At 38.0% G+C, this 22,369-nt stretch overlaps 2 protein-coding genes across 2 annotated transcripts in view; one reads left to right on the top strand and one right to left on the bottom strand.

Annotated features, from left to right (window-relative positions):
• Positions 1-6,202: 6,202 nt before the first annotated feature.
• LOC135216293 (bridge-like lipid transfer protein family member 1) overlaps positions 6,203-22,369 on the top strand; it is a gene marked incomplete in the record, with an annotated part of 368,522 nt that continues 352,355 nt past the window's right edge. Inside the window, 1 exon segment of the mRNA XM_064251459.1 lies at positions 6,203-6,431.
• LOC135216508 (uncharacterized) lies at positions 12,694-13,149 on the bottom strand. The gene has a single exon (XM_064251879.1). The coding sequence runs from the start codon at positions 13,147-13,149 to the stop codon at positions 12,694-12,696; it is 456 nt and encodes a 151-aa protein (XP_064107949.1).

A 22,369-nucleotide genomic window follows, 5' to 3' on the forward strand; every position in this document is an offset into this window, starting at 1 on the left:
CTCTTTTAGGAGGGAGGCATACCTGTGGGGAAAAACGGAGCAGATGGTGGGCGTCCTGGGTCCTGTGGTGAGTGGGAGAGAGAGGCAGGTCTCGGTGTCGAGGAGGCGTTGATGGGCTACATCCACTAAGAGCCTGTGGTGGGCTAGGAAGTCCACCCCCAGGAGAGGGATTTGTACCTTGGCGATGACGAAGGGCCAGGTGGAGGCCCGGCCCAGGAACGCAATGGTCTGGGTCCTAGGGCCATAGGAGCGGGATGGAGGTTCCATTGGCGGCTACGAGGGTGATTGGGGCATTTGGGGTGCAGCTGCAGTCCTCTGCCGATGGTGGGAAAACTGACTGCATGGAACCAGTGTAGACCAACATCCTGTAGCCGGAGATGGTGTCCTTGACATAAAATCCTCTGAGGCAAGACTTTGTTACTGCCGCTGCCAGGGGGGGCTTGTTTCGGGCACTGCCTCCGTTGTTTTTTGGAGGCACAAAGGGGCAGGGGCACTCGCACTTCCTCACCTTACTGCTGAGCTTCTGGTGGAAGCAGCACCAACCATTGTTCTGGTGGGGTTGTGAGGTTCTTCTTCTCTGGAAGGCTGCGCTGATCCCTGCCTCCTTGGGTTCTTTCTGCGGCAGGCTGTTGGCTGATGGTGGGGTGGAGAGTTTTGCGGCCTGGGTGTCGGTGAACAGGCTGAAGGCCCGCTCCACCAGGCTCTCCATGTCCAGGTCTTCCACAGCGGGGATCTGGCTGCAGACCTGGGGCACAAGTTGGCAGTATCTAGTAGCTGTGATGGTAGACCTATTTAAGGAACAAAAGAACGCAACTTGAAGAAGTGTTGTGTAGTATATGTTGTAAAAGGCCTTCGCAAGTATATCATTTTCTATATGATGCCAACCTAAACTAAACAAGATAAAACTGGAAAACTACTCGAGTTATACCTTGGCGCAAACCTTCTATCATGAAAGAGTGTGTAATAGGTAAACTATTAAAGTTTTATTTCCGACAATATAGGCACCAATATTCATGTTCAGGTGTTAAATATAATAAGATTACTGTCATATCATCATCATAATTATACATTAAAGTAATTGCCAGCATAAAGAAGTGATGGTTAATCTTTCTCATATGGAAATTATTTGGAGATTCACCCTTGCCTTGAATCATAATTGTAATAGTCTAGAGATATACAACCGTATGCTCGCTTGCTACAGCATCGTTGGCCTTAACACAGTAACTCCGGTATAATAGTTCATAGAAGCTAGGACATTTAATATCTTTTATGTAGTAGGTTACGTCTTATTGAATTAGTAGCGCAATGAAAGTCTTTTTCGGTCAAGTTTGATTTAGCAATACGGTGGTAAATCTGGACTGCTACTACGGTTTGATGCTTTTTTGGCCGAATGTTTTGGTAGCCTCCTATATATCAGAAATGTTTATTGTGACATTAAATCTTTTCGTCTTAATAGATATCTTAAGTAAGCAGTTTGTGTTGTTCTATACAGATAAACTAAAGTGGCTGGCTTTATCCATTAACGAGCAGATATCTGGAAACATCATTTCGATTTTGGAAGATATGATTTTTTTTTCTAAAAAAGTTTTTAAAATCGTTTGCAAGCTTTTTACGTGGTGTATCGTCATTCTGTGTTTTGATCATCATACTTACAGCAATAAGGCATTTCCATTTTCCCTACACTACTGCCGATGTACTTGGATGTGTCTAAAATTGTGTAAAGAGAACAAATTGTTGTGTGATTCTAGCACGTTACTGTAATCGAAACTAATTTAATAAGGCACAGCAGACTGCTACATACGTACTTATGCTCAGTTAGCAATGAAAGCTAAAAAATTCTCACTGCACATTTAAGGGCCTAAAACTTATACAAACATATATTAAATTTTTAAAAAATGCTAGGTACGATAGATAGAGAGACTGGGAACGTTTGATTTAAGTTAGTATATGCAATTTCAAGTCTCATATTTATTGTACTTAGAATGTATCTTCCGAATACAAAACTGCTGATCATGTAAGAGATTCATGAGTCGGCATTCGAGAGCCTGATCAGAATTTTCTCAGAGCTTTATACCTTCCTCTTGCTCATGGTGACTACGCACGTGTTGAAGAGGCAATACACTTATGTATTTATATAAAAGTTGTTTCAGTTTAAAATTATATATATATATATATATATATAGTTTTTTTGTCAGGTATCTATATATATATATATATATATATATATATTTATTATATTATATACTATATATATATATATATATATATATATATATATATATATGTGTGTGTGTGGTTTCATAAGAGCAAACATGTGTCTTGCCCCTATACTAAGCTTGCACAAGGCAAATGAATTAATATCAGCTTAACTGCAAAGATAATAAATAAAAAAAAAAAACTTTACAGTACTTTATTTAAAATAACTTTCAAATTTGCCTTTCATCGCAGTCACACAGATATATCACTGCCAGTACCTGACTGATCAAGTTTTAATGAATTCATTTGAAATTCCTAGTCATGCTAATAATGCGATGCCAGTGCATCTCTGTAAAGGATTTAAGCGATGCTTGTATCATGCTGTAAAAGGACAGAGCAGTAACAGAACGATTCCGATTCCCAGACTTCTCTGGTTTTATTATTATTATTATTATTATTATTTTATTATTATTATTATTATTATTATTATTATTATTATTGTAGTGGAAGTAGTCGAAGTCGAACTGCAACCCACAGGAAGTAAGAGCCGCACAGAATAACTAAGAGAAAGCAAATAAGCAATGAAATGAAACTAATTTGCACTCAAGATTTCTAAAATTTTAACGACTCGGATACATTGCAAAGAGGGTCGTTCCATAACTTGTCAACATCTGGAAGAAACTTCTCAATGGAAACTGTTCAAATTAACTACGTGGTGGATCGCATAGTCTGGAAGTTGACAAAATGCTTAGAATTTATGAAAATATTTGTGGATCCAGTGGAGTAACTAATCGAACGTCGGTGCCAGGGATAATTACTAAGATATGGGATAAGAAATTTAATGGGGTTCAAGTTTTGTCCAGCAAATTATAATACGAGGCCAAAATCCTAGAACAGTGTTGAAAAGAATGAAAGAAAAAAATCATTTCCTCACAATGCCATACCTCAAAAAAAGTACTTGAAAGATTTTCTCATTAAACAAAGCCTTTTTTCGAAAATGAAGAAGAGATTTTTTTCATCAAAAGTTAATTACTAACCAAGAATAATACCCAGAATTCTGCATGAAATGCGTGTATGTAAAGAAACATAGTCTGTGACAAAAAATTTTAAATTTAACTTCATTCTTCATGATTTGCACCATACTAATTTAGCTAAATTCTCGGTAGGAGAATCGGCAAGAATATGGGTCTACAACCAGGAAACCCGTTGCTGAATAACCACTGGTTCCATGCAACGTAAAAACACCATGCAAACAACCAGGAAAAGGGATCGATGCAAATAGGACGTCGTCGACTGCATAAGTAACCAGTTTGTTTCCTTGGTTATATCCAAATACAAGGCGTATACAATATAGATACCAGTAGAAAAAAAAGTGCACCTCAATTTCTTCGGCCCAATCGATTTTTCTGTACATCGTAGAATCAAGGCCACCGAAAATAAATCTACCTTTCGGTGGTCTAAGTGTAATGCTGTATGAGCCACGGCCCATGAAAGTTCCAGCTACGGCCCGGTGGTGGCCTGTTGAAAGCGTTGCCAGACGCACGATCATAGCCAACTTTGACTTTAGATAAAATAAAAACTACTGAGGCATATCTTTGGTATGCTTAATGATTGGAGGATGGATTATCAACATACCAATTTGCAGTCCTCCAACATTAGTAGTTTTTAAGATCTGAGGGTGGACAGAAAAAATAGCACACGGACAGCCAAAGTCGGCACAATGGTTTTCTTTTCAAAAAACTAAAAACCAACAAGCTACAATTACAATGAATATTTGTAGCCGTCGTTTCGAGTGATTCCGTTTATTTGCGACTCTACTTTCAAAGGTTTCCAACGTATGTCCATCTTTTAAGTTTATTTACGGACTTTAAAATTATTATTTACGAGGAAAAATGACGGACGTTTTCAGCTCTGCAGCCCAGTCACTTCAAACGTTTTTCAAGGTCAATATGATTGTTGGCGGCAAAGAATGTCTCCCGTTGTACTACCCCGGCGGTCACCTTTCATACGCAAGATGTGTATAAGTTCATCAGCACTGTCCTTTATCTCCAGAGTGAAGATATTTCTCTCAGTGTGTTCGGAAGAAATTATGCTGCATATCTGCCAGAACAAAATTGTAGCTGGACTGACAACGAATCAGGTAAAACAGATAGAATTAAACTTTCAACAGATGAAAGTGGTCGATTGATCATCCTTCATGCTGGTTTCAAGGAGATTCGTTAAGAATGCCGAAATAATTTACCAACTCATTCCATGAACACGTTGAGTCATTTGTGTCGTGATTACTTCCTAATACATCATCGTATCAGTAATTCTGATGTACAGTATGACAACCATTCAATACAAACTGATAAACCATCTACAGTATCAGACAAAAAGTCTGAATAGAGAGTGGCTGGTTGGAAAGGACTCAAACCTTCCTGGATTAGTTAACAAATCTGAGGTGTTTCAGTGGAAAAATAAATATTCACGACAACATCGAAATTATGTGCCAAGCTGATAAAGCTCCACCCTTGAAACCCTGATCATACTGTTTGTCCATTCATAACCGAAATAAACTCCTTTGACGCAGTGAAATAACAAGTGATCATGTTTCTGCAAAGTAATGACTTTTTTTGACGTTATAAGCCTGGCATATGTGAGACCTGAGATGTAAGACCTTGAGGGTAACCAAGAAGGATAATACTTAAAGAGACCAGAAGTGAATTATTTTCCAAATGTCTGGTAGAGTAGTATTTACCATAAAACCAACTCGGAGCCCGGAGGCTTGGGCTTTCATATGGCTGCAAAAAGCGGAAGTCTGGTACAAAGCGCCTTTTTAGGGTGTGCTTCATTTGACTTGACTAATGCTGCATTCCAAACCAGGTAACGACTATCGTGTATGCATAGCATCTTGTCTCTCGGGTATCCAGGGCTTTACGTAGGCGGACTTCAGGGGTTAAGGAACTGTCAGTGTTCAAATTTTTTTCTTACTGACAACCTGTAGTGCTTATAGCTTAATAATAAGTCTCATGCAAGGAAAGAAACTGATGCAAAGCTCTAAACATTATGCGCTAATGTTTGTTTTCATGAAACATTTGTAGTGGGTAATGAAAAACTGATATATCTTTTTTTCGAGCGCGCGCACGTGTGTAAGAGAGAGAGAGAGAACCATAATTATACTTACTTAAAGTAGTCTTTTCAACTGTTCCCATTCCATTGGAGGAGCTCTGTGGTAGTTGATATATACTCACATATTTATAGAAGAAATCTGAAGGGTCATATGGCTTATATGACATATCATAATACTCAGAACATGAAACAGTCTTTAATTTCTTGTTATAAGGCTTGATATTGTCAATCCTCGTGATATAAGGTTGGAGCTTGTTGTGCACTTTTGGGTTTGCACATCTGAAGGCTCTTGATCCAGTATTCGAAATGCCTTTTGGGCTTAGATAAGTGGAAATTATCAATAGCATTATGTTGACTCCCTTCATAGTTTCTTGAAAGAACTCCATTAAGTTTCAGTGGTCTTAAAGCTTTCAGAGATAGTTCACGAACATTTATATTAAAAGTCGCGCTAAGAACAACTAAAACCACCATTATCATATACAACTAGGCACAAAGTAGTCTCGGTTGAACATAATTGACAACAAGTAATAACTTTCTGGTATCGCAGAATCACTAAAACCATTTGAAAACTTTTTCAAAATCTTATAATACAAGTGAAACCACAAGAAAATTTTTATTTATTGATAGGTGAATTAGAACCAGGAAATAGTTACAGCAATAATTTATAAAATTGGTTTAATGAATTTGTTGACGTTTGATATCTATTCACTGATGATATCGATATTTCCTACGCAACATAATAAGGCAAAGTTAAGGAAATTCAATCTTACTTATGAAGTTTTATGAAAGTAAGGTTTGGACTGAATGATTGTCAATCCGTCATACTCTTTCACTTGGATTTTAAGAAAGTAGAACTATTGATTGTTGTTATTGAAATAATGCTATATGAACCGCCGATTCAGTGTAAAAGGTTTTGCATCCTTTAATTGCATATTCTCAAATTTACTCAAGATTAAGAAAGAATTAGGTTAATTACAAGAGAAATGGTAGAATTATCGGGAATTTCAAGCTCTCGAAAACCGCCATCTCTAGGGAAAAACTGCGAAGAAGACTTAGACATTCTGTAAACACTTCTCTTCTGTCAATCGGGGTGTGATCGTCTAATGATTGCAGAAAACCGAAAGGTATGTTTGTCACTACCTAATCACTATCATTTGCTGATTATATGTAAAGAAAATGAAGTTACATGTGTGTGGTTTTGTTTAATAAGGGTAATATAGTTTCAAGTTGTATCGTAAGTAGGCGATCTAGTTTGTCTCGGGAAATACTAGGTAGCCCTACCTATACTAGGCCTAGGCTAGGTATGCAGAGCTGAATACTAGGCCCCTACCTACCTACCTAGGCCTAATTTCATTCGTAGTAGTAAAGTGATCTTTCACCAAATGTGTCTGCCTTCTTATTGGGTACCTGACGTTGTAGCCTATACCTAGCTAGGTATACCTAGGTAGGTAGTAGGTACTATTAAGTAACCATACTACTAGGTAGTCTAGTCAAGTGTATACCTAGTAGGTAGTACTACTACTTGGCCTAGTAGGTATACCTAGGCCTAGGCTAAGCTGCCTCTGAATGCCTACCTACCTAGTATACTAGTCGGTTCACATTAGGTAGATTCTTGGGTAATTCTAAGCCCTCATTCCGCGGTAAAGTAGACTATGGCAGTTGACGTTTTCATATGTTATTTTATTTACTGAACAAGAACTTAAAGTAATATTCATTCGGATGACTGTAGGGTATAATATCACAGCAGGCCAAGCAGGCCACCTACAATCAACACCTAGCCACCCTCCGAAAAAGTACATTATAACGCGTCCTGACACCCGAGATGGGCATCAGTCGCGACTTCTTGTTGGTGAGAAACGGAGCTAAAGACTACTCTCCTTTCGAAGTAAGTATTTTCTCCAAAGTTAGAAATTAAGGCCAAATTTTAAGATTTAAACAGAGGGTACTGAAAATGGCGCCCACGCAGTGGAAATCTCACCAAAACGCTTTAGAAATTTTTACTTACAACTAAAAATGTTTCGAAGATTGACGCTATCTTGATGTTTACGGAGTCGCTTGTGTCAACAAACTTCCCATTTCATGTGCTAAATCTGCACACCACTTGTACCCATAGGACGTCTGGGGCACTTTCATCACAACAATCGTAAACCCACCTCTTACCACACTTATTCGTACTTATTCAAGGGACTACGGCATTCTTTGCGGCGTTTTGCGCTCTTCAATTGTTTATCAGTGTTGTCAATTGGTATGTGTTTTACCCTCCAAACTAGGTATAAAGAACTTACACAAAAACCGGAAATAAGTGAAATTAGCGTATCTATTTGTAGTATATATACATATTAGAGCAATTTTAATCATTACTGCATTACTATGATAACTAGAATTCATCGAAACAGTTTGTAAATGCATCGGCGTATGTGTGACGCTCCACTAGATTGCAACGCTGACCATTTTTCCCTCACGTCGTCTGCTCGTAAGTATACATCCGAAACATTTTGTAATTTTTGGGGTTAATTTGGTTGCAAAAAAGGGATAATGGACATGAATTAAATAAACATTTTGAAGTAGAGTTAAACTAAATATTGAGTAAAGTAAACAATTAAGGGAATAAAGCTTTGCATCTCATAATCAGTGTTGTCGTCTGCTGCTCGTAACTTTGTTTTACGGAGTGAGTGCTTAGGAAACACGAACAGCAATGTGGTTCGAGTGCACTGTGGAGTGAATTAAGACCAAAATGTGTATAATTACAATCAAATAAGCACTGTGGAGTTTCAGTTGTGATGGCAGTAAGGATAAAACAACCACTGATTACAAGGTAAGAATGAATTCAGTTTCCAACCATACCCCGGGAATAACAAGTTTCATATCTTTCACTAATATAGGCAACAAAATGTTGTTTTATTGTGCTGATTACAACTGCAATCTTGAGTAAGATCAATAAACGTTACATATATACGCTAACATTGTTCAAATGAGTGCTGGGAAGGCTGGGGAAAGATGGTGGCCGTCACTGATGAGAACCGTCCATGCAAAACGTAGCCGCCATATTGGATTTCAAAACTGCCTTGAAAACATATTTTACGAAGAGCTCACATGCTTATTTTAATTCGTATGGGGCTTTCATATATCACAATATGTTGACGAAACTTCAGTCTTTTAAATGGTATGCTTAGAGTTGCAATTGTATTCATGTTTCACCAATTAAATATCGAGTGAATAAGACCCGTCCACCGTGATGAGGGTTGGCCTGTCGTGATATTCTACCCTTATTAACCCCCAGGGGCCAGTACTAAACACGGCGAAATACATTGGCTGCCCCAATCCCTAGCGGATGTCATATCCACGGTTACGTTCCTTGCATTCCATGCGGAACTATTCTTTAGAATTACCCTGTAAGAAACGTAACCGCAAATACGACATCCACTAAGGATTGGGGCGTCCAATGTATTTCGCAGTGTTTAGTACTGGACCCTGGGGGTTAATTACAGCCGTCCGAATTAATATTACTTTAAATTTTGTTCAGTAAGTAAAATAACGTAGGAAAACGTCAACTGCCATAGTCTACTTTACCGCGAAATGAGGGCTTAGAATCACAGATTCTTGTGCCTACGAGACGTTTGTTTGGCGGCCTCTGATTGACTGGCACCGGGAGGTAGGCTGCTTGCTCAGTGTCATATTTTCATTTCGTATCTGAGAAAACTAGCAATAGCTATGTTTATATTTCTTCAGTTATTTCACGCTTTGCTCAAGATAGGAAAGTTTAGGTCATACCATAGGATTTGGTATTAATTGTACAACTAAGTCATCTTTTCCTGAAATCAAGATAAAAGGGTAATTCTAAAGGAACTCCGCACGGACTGCAAGGAACGTAACCGCGAATACGACATCCACTAGGGAATGGGGCGTCCAATGTGTAATGAAAGTAAACACTTGGTGACAGATTCCAAGCTTTATTCAACACATTACCAAACTACCACATCTGTAACAGAAAAACAGACAATAACTATCAATATTCATGCACACATGAACACAAGCACATAAGTTATGACAATCATGCTACAAAACATTAACATTAGAAAACAACATAAAGAAATAGTTTGATATCTAGGACCTACCACAAATAATAATACTACATTCTCCCCTCCTAGAAAATTTCACTGTTAAACTAAACAAATGTATTGGTTTAATCCCATCCGTAGCGATCAGGAGGTCTTGACACACGAGTGGATCTTCTTAGCTCAGTGGGCTCACTGGGCACATGAGAATCACGGCTATCATTAGTTTGTGAACTGTCATGAGTTTGTGCATCCTGCACTTCAGGTGTAACATGAGTTTGTGCATCCTGCACTCCAGGTGTATTTGGGGACTCCATCTCTCTTAACGATTCAACCTGGTGTACAGGAATCATTGCACCCTCAGGACTTGGAGCTAAGTCACGAGTAGACACAGTTGATTCTCTTCCGTCTGGATATTTGACATTTGCATACATTGGGTTTGCATTCATGAGTTGAACCTGATCAGTTAACGGTTCATGTTTGCTAGACCTAACATGTCGTCGCAATAGTACGGGTCCAGGAGTCAAAGCCATGATGGTAATGTATTTCCAAGACTAGAGCGGTCGCTGAAACCTAAAGAAACGTTCATGAGGGGTTTCATTGGTTGCTGTACATAAGAGCGACCTAACTGAATGCAAAACCTCAGGAAGTACTATCTCCCAGTGTTGAGTCTTCAAGTTACGAGTTTCAAGTATTAAAAGAGTAGATTTCCAAATAATACCATTGTATCTCTCAACCTGGCCGTTCCCCATCGGATGATAAGGTGTTGTTTTGCTTGTTGCAACCCCTTTCTGAGAAAGGTACATTTTCAGTTCCTGGACATGAAAGAAGGACCTTGATCTGAATGAATAAAACTAGGCATTCCACAAAGGCTAAAGATAGATTCAAGACATGATCCTGTTTTAGAATGCATGTTTGGACAGGGAAACACAAAGGGGAAACGTGAATACTCGTCAATAACCGTAAGAATGTACTTGGTTGTCGTGGTAGAGGGCAGAGGCCCCTTGAAATCAATACTAAGACGTTCCATTGGCTGGGTGGCCTTTATGAGGACTCCTTTTCCTGGATGATGGAATTGCGGTTTTTGTCGTGCACAGATTTTACAGGAAGCACACACACTTTTCACGTCATCTGTTGAAAAGGGGAGGTTTTTAGATCGCACAAAGTGCAAAAGACGAGTGACCCCAGGATGGCAGAGGTTCTCGTGGATGTCAGTGAGATTCGACATTAAAGAAATAGAACAACAATAGGCATGAGTCAGGGTGTCCGGTGCAATATTCTGTTTCCCAGGACGATACTGTATGGTATAGCTGTACGATGCCAGCTCCAACCTCCACTCTTGTATCTTGTTATTCTTTATTTTAGTTCTCTTCCTGCTGTCTAACATGAACATCACGGATCGCTGATCAGTAATCAGAGTAAAATGTCGTCTCGCTAAGAAATGGCTCCACTTGCGAACAGCTTCAATAATAGCGGTAGCCTCCTTTTCCACTGCTGGATAATGCAACTCACTACCCTGGAGCGTTCTTGACATGAAAGCTACCGGCCGGTCACCCTAATGGTTTAAGACTGCTGAAACAGCAACTTCCGAAGCATCACACTCCACAACAAAGGGAAGGCTCTCATCCACAGACCGTAGTGAAACATCCATAAGTTGTTTTTTTAAGGAGTTAAAAGCAGCTAGTGCTGGCTCACTCAGTGGAAAAGTTTTGTGTTCACTAAGGGATGAATCATATCAGAAAAAAACGAGATCCCATTTTTGGCATAATATGCAAACAACCCTTGAGCTCTTCGCAGAGACCCCATATTTGTGGGAGGCGTAATTTTTGTCTTGAAGGGGACGTAATCTGTCAGGGTTAGGCTTATCACATTATTACCGCACAGACCCTAGAACATTGATTGTAGAACCGACACAACCGATTTCACTTCATTTATGGGTGATCTTCCGTTTCGAACCACATCCAAGAACTTTTGAACGTTTTAATCATGTTTCAGCCTGATTAAATCCACCTACGTAATATTATCTAGATATGGAAAAGTATCTTTGAGGTTTCTCTCTTCAACTAGTTTATCCATAGCTCTTTGGAAAGCAGCTACACCATTCGTGACACCAAATGGAATCCTACAAAACTGAAACAATTTCCCTGCACCTCAAAAGCAGTGTACTTCCTCTCACTCTCTTTAATGCTGATTTGGTGATATGCACTCTTTAAGTTCAATGTGGAGAACACCTTATATTTTGCAAGGTCATGCACCATATCCTCTATCCTTGGGAGGGGGTATGCATCTAGTTCTGTGTATTGGTTAATGGTCTGGGAATAATCAATGCAAAGTCTCTTTTGTGCCTGCCAAGTGAATCTTTGACTACTACAACCTGTGCTCTCCAAGGGGTATACTTGGCTCAATGATACCTTCAGATAGTAAATGTGATATCTGGTCTTTTACACAGCTGGTCATTCCTGGCTATAGCGTCTAGATTTAACTGCAATGGGTTTACACTGTTGAGGCAAGTTTTGGAAACATGACGGTTTTCATCGATATCAGCTGTTGCTAATACACAGACAGGTTTGGCTCCAGTTATCTTTAAACTTGGTTTATTCCCTCCATATTGAAAAGTTACGCTCTGGTGTTGCTTTTGAAAGTCATAACCTAGATACATCACACAAAAATAAATCCTTCAGGACCCCGAGCTGGATACAAGGATATCTCTGATCAAGGTGCACTAAGTCGCTGTAACAAAAACCCAGGGAACTAGCATTTAAAGATTTTGATGCCATTGAGACTGCTGTACCTACAGGAACTATTGTCAAATTTAGTTTCTGTGCTACTTCCTCACGTATAAAACTAGCTGAAACTACAAGAATCAATAGTGCCTTCAATGAATGTCCCATTTACAGTAATGTTTGTAGCTGCATGTGAAGATTTCTTTGGATACGTGCCAGCTATTGTAAGCAAAGTGGGATTATACAATGCAGCAGTAGTACTACCTGAAGCCATTGATTTACAGACTTTTGCAAAATGACCTGTTTTTACCACATTTGTTACATTTAACAGTACGTGCAGGACAACTCACTCTAACCTGTACTGTGGAGTGCATTACCACAAAAATAGCATTTCCTCTTAGATAAGTAAGCAGCAGCACAGCTGAATCTCCAGGGTGAACTTCTTTCTGCTTCTTCTTTTGTTGGCTGCTGCTGCTGGTCACCTCTGGGCTGTGCTGCCACTCTGGAACTAAAGCAGCAGTATGAGGAATGGGTGGAGATGCGTACACGTCGGCACTACGCTGGGCAAGATCCAACGTACGAGCTTGACTGTGTGCAGCCTCCAGGTTTCATGACTTATTTTCTAGTAGGCGCTGACGAATATGCTGAGCAATACCATTGATAAATGCATCACGTACTAGCTCCTGCCGATATTGCTCAGCTGTTACTGCCTGGGCAGTTACAATCTTGCTTAGCTTATGTAGCTCCCTCAGAAATTCATCAAGGGATTCTCCTGACTGCTGTCGTCGTGTCGCCAAAACATGCCTAGCAAAAACTTCATTCGGCAACTTGACATAAGCACTCTCCAGTTTGGCGATTGCACTCTCAAAAGTACTACAGTCTTCAATGAGTTCATACACACTCGGGGCCACACATTCAACTAAGCCCTCAAACTTGTCTGGTGCAGCATCTCCACTTTCTTCTATGAAGTTGGTGAATGTTTTATGCCAGTGCTTCCACTCTTTGGCTGCAGTGGGCGAGCTGGGATCTGTCTCCAGTCTGGACGGCTTCAGCAGCTTGGCCATGATAGGTAGTGTGTTGAATAAATTGTAATGAAAGTAAACACTTGGTGACAGATTCCAAGCTTTATTCAACACATTACCAAACTACCACATCTGTAACAGAAAAACAGACAATAACTATCAATATTCATGCACACATGAACACAAGCACATAAGTTATGACAATCATGCTACAAAACATTAACATTAGAAAACAACATAAAGAAATAGTTTGATATCTAGGACCTACCACAAATAATAATACAAATAATAATGTATTTCGCCGTGTTTAAGTACTGGCCCCTGGGGGTTAATTACAGTCGACCGCCCAAAAATAACAGTGAATTCTTAATAAGCAACCCGAATACTATAGGAAACTGTAATTTCCAAAGAAAACCCGACGCGAGGTTATTCTTTGGATTTACCGATAAACCCAAGTAAAAGTGAAGAGAGAAGCATTTAATTCTTTATACGTTGGTGTTTTCAGATTTTAGATGCGTGTAATATTTGAAGAGAAAATGAAGAATATGTCTTATTATGGTGCATCTGTAAATGATTCAATTTTCACGGTATGCCGAGAGAATGAGAGCTGCAAGGCGTCATTGAGTGTTCATCTCAGCAAAAGATTTGAGCTGCCAAGTAGCGATATAAGAGGTTGCAGTTTCGACAATATTTTGCATGTTATATCATTACATATTCTGTAATTAAATACACAGAATTCCCATTATGACTGACGAACATTTTCAATCCAATATCATATACGTAGTATGTCCAAGCATATCTGATAAAAAAAAAAAAAATAATAATTAGATGGATGCATCTGGCATTGTTAGCTCAGATCTAGGCAGGCCGCGGGGAATTCAGTCCAGCAGAGAATTTGAACTCTGTGGACAGACTTCACACTCTTCAACTCAGCCTAAGCTTTAATCAGGTTGTTTCAGAATATTGTTTCTAATTTTATGTTATGAATATTTTCAAATGAAAGAGATATCAGAGATTTATTTGGGTGATATGAATTAATAATTTTAGTGAAGTAATAAACAACAAAGAATTAAGTACGGATGCAACATTTTAAGACATAGTTTTCATTTTCTCTTCTCATATTACACACATCTAAAATCTGAAAGCACCAGTGTATTCAGGGTGAGTTTGTTGTATGAAAACACAAGTTTTACTTTATCTTGATCGCGTTAATGATGCAAAATCCGATGATAAGTAAAAACAGGTATAAAGAATTAAGTGCTTCTCTCTTCACTTTTACTTGTAGTAATTCCTTTGTGTTTTATCTTATTGATTTCAGGAAAGGATGACTTAGTTGAACAATTAATACCGAATCCTATGGTATGCCAAAAACTGTTGTATCCTATGGAAAATGTGAGATAAATGAAGACATAGAAACATATTGCTAGTTTTCTATGCTACAAAACAAAAATATGACACTGAGCAAGCGGCCTACCTCCCGGTACCAGCCACTCAGAGGCCACCAAACAAACGTCTCGTAGGCACAAGAATCTAACTTGTGTGAATTGACTATAGTATTGTCTACTGGTACCTACTCTAGTACTTAGTAATGTAGGCTGCCCTAATTGGGTCTAGCTTCTAACCTGGTAAAATGTCACCTTCCTTTAACCTCACTTGTTCCGACACGAATACAAACCCTCGGTCCTTTAACAATAGGAAGTAGCTAGCGGCAGCTGGAACGGGCGTAAGCTTCGAACAAGGGGTGAAACGGTAAGTTAACATGCTTGCTTCGACAGTGGCGCTGCCGCAGTGCCATGAGAGGTGAAGGACCACTTTTGCTTTCGGCCGCGGGTATGAAGGACGTGTTCGTCATCGCTCTCTGCCCGCTTCATCGTTGTATGCTTTGTTTATATTGTGTTTTCTACTAACGGTTTGTTTGAGTTGAAAATGAAACTGTAAGTATGTAAGTGTTTACATAATAAAAATATGGAATGTTAGTCCATATATATAAAAGTCTAAAACTAAAGAGGTCAACCATTGATTCTTGCAGGAATGTATCAGACTAGAGACGCTAAAGATTGGACGTATACAATAAGTATGTCGGCTAAGATAACATGCCGTCAACCTGTAGGTCCACTCCAATTGGGTTTATAAACATTAGTCCAAAGCTCCCACCTGCTTGGAGACAACTACCCGCCTACGTGATCTGTAGCGTGTCCTCCAGTTTGATTGTGTGTTCGTATGAAACTATGTCATCTGATAGTATGTTCATATGTTCGAACTACTGTCTGTTCCTTCATAACTTGTAACAGAGATGGTAGACAAGCAGAACAGAGTTAGCTATCGTCATTAGAAGACCTGTACCTCTTTACCTAAGCTTTATCATGTAGAGGAATAGGATTAGCCATTATCATTGGCAGAAGCGATCAAGCTATCGTTATTAGAAGACTTGTACAATCATATCTGATCTTCAGCATGTAAAACTTCAGAAGAAATTATATCTATTTTTATACTTAGTGTTTTCTACAAGAACCTCACCGAACCATGAGTTTAACACATCGTCGTAAAGATAATACCGACTTCGTAAGTGATCTACAAAACCCCAGACACTCCATTGAAGATGGAAGTGCAATACCAACCGACTTAGCGTATAGATTATCGCTAGTCTAACAATTACCTCATAGGGCGCCTTATCATACAAGGCACAAGCCCTAATATTGGTGGCCAGCGGACCAGAAGAACTCTACAACGTCCTACGAAGAAAAAACAGAATAATAAATCATGAAGTCAACGACGACGAAAGCAGCAGATTCTTCAAGCAACCTAGTATCATCATTAGTGAGCGACTTCAGAAAACAACAAGATTCGTCAAGCAACTTAGTATCATCGTTAGTGAATAACTTCAAGAAACAAAACCGACGTGTCCTTTTCCTACGGCAACGGAAGCTTCGTCTCTCATTAAAATCATTCAAGAAAACACGTTAGTGAGCGTTTCCGGCACTGCAAGAAACAAACCGAACGCGTCTGCAGCATCGGATTTTCAAGGGCTCGAATCATCCCAACAACGCGCACGGGGAAACTCAAGCCAAAAAACCAGGTCATCCGCTAAATAGAGAAGGAGGACCAATGCCGTGTGTCGTTATCGGAACACCGTGACTTCCCACAAAAGCAAGCTAAGTACAATTTTTTTGATTCATTTGGAGTAACTTTGAGTGTTCCTTTGCAGGTCGAATTTCGTTATTCCTGTGGCTGAAGTTACGAGACATCTTAATCTTACTTTTTTACAGAAATTATCTACATCATTGAGATTTCGCTACTGCGAGTTTTATCTTTGAGTGTCTGTTTCCAGAAGTTCTACTGAAATATCATAATCATATACGTACTATGTTAATTTTATCATTTTGGGTGATTATTAATCCCTTACGTAACAAATCATATTAAACAGTGAATATGCGTTTACGCAGTGGACGTCTGTATTTATACAGATGCATGGATAGGGTCGTTAAGCACCGTAGTGATTAGAAAACAAACACACAAAAAAAAAACAAGTGGAACACCCGTTACAAATCTATATAAATTGAGGTAACACTATTTCGGGTCATGACAATAAATGCTCCTTTGCAAAGTCCCGATCGCAGTTTAGCCTTGAGTTTTTGAGTTATATAAAATATCGAACCTCAATGACTCAACTCAACTTAAAAATATGGCTGGATTGCAAGGAATAACATGTCTGTAAAAAACTTTCATCAGGCTAAATGCGCTGACCAGGATCCCTCACTATTTCAAATTTTAGCAAAGAATGAAGTACAAACAGTTAATATTGAATACAGTAGAGATAACTTGTCTTATTAGTAATCGCTCAGTTCCTAATAGTTCGTCATTCATTGCTTTATACGTAACCAGCAACATAATGCTAAAAACACACAATACGTTGCCGATGGTAATAAAGAGAAGGATCCTAATTATTACAAAAAGAAATAGAAACAGTAGCCTTTCAGAATCAAACAAGCAAACTCGGTTACTGTGTCACCTAGTCAAGCGGTCAAGGTTAGTCAAAAACTGCCGAAGTGTTCAAAACATAGCAAATTCCACACAATAAGTGACTCTAGCAGAGTGGGGAAAAGCGATGTTGGTTCATACCAATATCTTTTTGAATTAAAAAGGATTTTTCCTATGAAACACACGACCGTATAAGTAATCAGAGCAGGTTTTCGTTTTTAATTTTAATACATTAGTTATAATAAATACTGGTGGATTAAGCCCAACTGTACGCGCCGTAAAAATTAGAATATCTTGTTTTATTTCTTTAGTACACGCAATATCTTGTATTTACGGACTCACCGTCTGTTGTTTTTCGAACTTCCCTAATGAGAGTCCGATAAGCGAGCGCTTACAGATACCTCTATAGTTTATCATTGATCTGTATGTGAGTGTAATTGTAAGATCCATCTAGGGGTATACAAAATATTATCTTACATCCTGAAAAATAAGGCGTGTTTATCAAAGGAAAATCCTATAACCTTCAAACATAGTAAACTCCGTTTGAACAAAAATGAGACAGTTAATCAAATAATAACTTATATAAAGGAACTATACATTTGTCTCATAAATCGTAACATTGTTCAAATGACCCAACAGAATTCTCCCACAACCGCAGTCGTACTTTGCACGCAAAATCTCGAGAAGCATGCACCCTCGAATGTCTTAGTGCGTGTAAAAAGACTTTGCTGGGAAATGAAATTTTAATCTATCCCGACACTGAAATATAACTATTTCCGCGAACAAAGCCCTAAAAGTATACATATCGTGGATACGGAAGTTATAAATATCGCATTTTTTATTGTTGCTAATTTTTAATCACGCCCAACCAGTCGTGGATGAATCTCTCTGATAATCTATCTAAAGTAATATCCGTAAAGTCATTCAAGCAGAGGTGATTCAGCAGAATTTTTTTTTTTTATCTTCTACCTGAATACCAGGAAGTTTCTCCACTAGCGAGTGATCTCTGGGAGAAAAACGGATGTCATTGAAAACAAAATACGGTCTAAGGACAAACATAAAGCTATATACGTACCTTCGTATAGAATCTCACTGAAATTTCAAAATAGAGATAAATGACGAAGTTGAAAAATGTTAGTAATAGGAGTCATTAGGAAATCAAATAAGCCCATATAATTTTTCCCTCAAATGTCATGCCATAAAAGATCGGATTTCGCGTATCTGCGCAGATTACTGTCGCTTAAACAAGGAAACGACTCCCGATAGTTTCCAGTGCGATGTACCGACGACATCTTATCTCTGTTAGCTTAGAATAAATTTTTTTCACCAACTTGGACTTACTTAAAAGTTTTTACCTGATACCATTACCTAAGTGATTGTACCTCATACACCGTTTTCAGCACACTCAGGGGACATTATCAATTTTTTACGTATGCCTCCGGCTTACGTTGCGCCCCAAATTATAATATAGTGTTTGGAGACTTTTAGGGGATACCCTACATGCTTATATGGTTGGTCTTATAATCTTTTCTAATACCTTAGAAGTACATTCACATAAACTAGAGCTAGTGCTACAGAGACAAAGACAAATAATCTCAGAGTAAAATATCTAAATGTGAGTTTTTAAAAAACCGAACATGTTTATCTAGGTTTTATTGTGTCTAGTCAGGGTTCTTAAAGAAAGTAGTCCATGGTAAGGTGTCGGCTATTCATAACTTTCCAGGTACCTATTAACGTAAAAGGGGATACAGCACTTTGCGCTGTAGTGGGTATTACAATCGTATGTAAATATGTAACTCTTCAATCATGACAGCTCCTTTAACAGATCTTACGAAGAAGAGCGTAGATTTATTATGGTCTGAAAAGCATCAACAGGCGTTCGATATCTTAAGCGGAAAATGCAGCTTAACCGCTAACTTAAAAAGAAACCCATCCCCTGATTTAAATAATAAGGAATTTTTTTTTATTGCAACAAGACTGCCTCAGACCAAGGGGTAAGAGGGATACTATACTTCAGTAATATGATAAACAGTTTCTTCCCTATAGCTTTTATTCACGTAAACTAAAGCCCTCTGAAAGTAAATATGCAGTAATAGGCAAGGAAGGGCTAGGTATCTTAACTCACTAGTACATTTTAAGTTCATAATCTATGGCTATCCTGATAAAGTCCTTACCGAACATGAGTCCTTTACCGAGTTTTTCAAAGGCTTAAATCACAGTCCAAAAGGAACTCGGTGACAAATGATCATTCAGGTCTTTGGAGCCAAGATAAGATATCTACCTTGGAAGCAAATATCATAGCTGACGCATTATCCCGCAATCCCGCACCATACTGCAAAGACCATTAATTAGACTAAAAGATATAGAACATCCGTGCCTATGTTAAAACCGTATCTAAACAGAAAATTCCTTAACCCAAGAGATCGCGAGCATTGAATATCTGGGTCGGAGCGCAGAACTGTTTACAAACTGAACAAAGCAAGTGTCAACAGCGATAAGCAAAACAATAAACACCAAACAATAAACACTTCGAAACGGAAACAGGGTCAGTGGCTAAGCAAAAACAATAAACACTTCGAGCAGAAACCCTAAAGCAAAAGTACATTTAAAGTATGTGTATCAGAATAATGTAATCAATGTAATATTATATGTAGGTCTGTGGCGAGGAAAAACCCGAAGAACACAGCAGATGACTAACGACCAGTAGTAGTAATAACTCTTTTTCATACCAATCGTCATAAACTGGTTGCATTCCGTCATCCAGGGTTCCCTACTACGTCACAGAAAGCCAAATCACTATTTTACTGGCCTACAATGCTTACAGATATAAAAAGCACATAACTAATTGTAACACGTGTCATGAACAAGGGACACACTAAGACACCTGTCAGTTAAGGGCCTATCCTGTGCCAAATCAATCCTTGAAAGAATATACGTAGAATTATTAACAGAATTACGAGTCTGACGAGGGAATAAACTATCTTAGTGTTAATAGTTCCTTGACACTTTATATATTAATAGCACTAAAACAAACACCGCAATTGAGTGCGTTAGGAATATTTAGAGTGCTAAATCAGTAAATATGGAATTCAACACATAATAATCTGTGACTCGGTGGTGTAAATCAATAATAATCTCCTTACCACTTTGTGTGAATTCCTTTTCCATTAAGAAACCAATAATATATTTTGATCACCCAGAGTCAATCGGTTTGGTATAATAACGGATAATTAAAATAGGAAGTGTCCAATGTCTTACAGTTTTACAACTCGTGATATTGGATCCGACCGGATTATATGCGGTTCTCGCGGTTTTAAATACCTTTATCATTTATATCTTGTATCTATAGAATTGATGCCGCAAGTAGCCTTATACGGTACGCCGCTAGAACACTTTTCCACATATTCAAGCCAAACCGTTAATTTATCAAATATATATAAAAAAAATATATAAAATAAATAAATATAAAAAAAAAAAATAAGATAAATATGGATACAAGTGGAGTCAATATAATACACTCCGTAAGAAGTCGAAGGGTTACAAATTATAATAAAAAAGGAATCACGATAAAATCAATAAGCAAAACGTAACCATAGATAATTAAATATCCCAATATATATGCGTAAAGATTTGAACTCTAACTTAACGCTTTAGTAATGACAAATAAGCTAAAAGTTCAACACATATCAAAACCTACTGACATATTGTCTGTCCCGGTGATTTATATTCGTAGTCAATGAAAAAAAATAAATAAATAAAAAAAATAAATAATAATAATAATAAATAGAAAATAAAAATAAAATAAAAGAGATTTTAAAGTCAGGAAGTCTAGAAGTGAAAATGTTTATCTATGGAATAATCCTATATGAATCTTATACAGGGCTAATAATATATATAGAATTTGGTATGGAAACCTTTTTCAATATAGTTTGAATAAGGAATATTTAATTTAACATAATTACAATTATGCAGTTTTCCAACATGAAACTAATATATTGTTCAATTTTGGTACTGTTTTTTTTTTTGTTTTTTTTTTTCAGACATTCTTTTCGTGTGGGTCGAGTATTAAAAGACAATAAATTTATCCTAAAGTCGTATCCCTTACAGCAAGTAACGTAACTCTTAAGCTGGTGACGACGTCATCAGTTCTAGAAGGTCTGTCGCGTTTTGCCGTATCAGCAGTGATCCTTTAACCTCAAATATCTGCTTGCACAAGGCTTCATCTTGCGCTTGCAAAGCAGATTGACTGGAGAAAGGAATGCTTAGTTCATGAACTTCACATGTGGTTCATAGGTCACATGACAGGCCACATAACATATTCTTATCCGTGTGTGTAATGCAATTAGTTAAGGACTTGCAATCATTTTAAAATTAATAAACAAAATAAGGAAATAGAATTTCTATAACATCAAATGAATTAATTTTTTTCTGAACCTCATAGACATTTAGAAGTATCACGATATGGATATGGATTATTTACTTGCAACATTAGCTTATTACAATCCAGGTAAATCACATTCAATGGGAAAATGTTACATTTTCTTGAAAAACCCAAAGTTTATTTAGAAATTAGTTACATAGTGGGTTTTTTTCGTTGCATCTCCTACCTATTAATAAAGTTTTTAAAAATTAACCTCAGAGGATGCGCGCGAGAAAATTGAATATGAAACTTTTGTTAGGGCACATAGAATCATGATTAATCTTCTCTTTGACTCTTATGTTGCCTGGCAATCTTACAATTAGCTCCGTTTTCCACTTCTTTGTCTAGTAACTTAACTACTACCAGTAATATCGAATTTTCTTTGAGATTCGTAATGATGTCTATGATATCTATTTATTTTTTATAATTATTGGATATTTTTACAAGTCATCATAGACCTGGATAGGTTCACTCATTGTTAATGCCATGGATAAAAAGTTGTACAGCGGACTCTTTTGAATTCCAAAATATCAGCGAATTCATGTGGGTTAAGTCTGGTCTAAATGGCTCTCTTCCCTCCCCTGTATTTGGATGTCGTCTGAATTTACTTTGCCCTTGTGACAAGTATAATTTCACTTGCAGGCTGATTAATGGAACCTGGTTACAGTATCCTGCAGTACGAGAGTTTCACATCGCAACTTCAAAATCGTTCGTCGCAGCGGACGACTACAGTCAAGTAACAACCGCCTACAATGTGAAAGGAATTTCATGGACTTCTTCGACCGACACCGTATCTCGTCGTTAATCTCGTTTTAATGCGGAACGCTCCGGCGGCTGTCGGAATCGACTACAAAAAGGGACATA

This window comes from Macrobrachium nipponense, chromosome 6 (genome assembly GCF_015104395.2).
Source record: "Macrobrachium nipponense isolate FS-2020 chromosome 6, ASM1510439v2, whole genome shotgun sequence".
Classification (NCBI taxonomy): Eukaryota; Metazoa; Arthropoda; class Malacostraca; order Decapoda; family Palaemonidae; genus Macrobrachium; species Macrobrachium nipponense.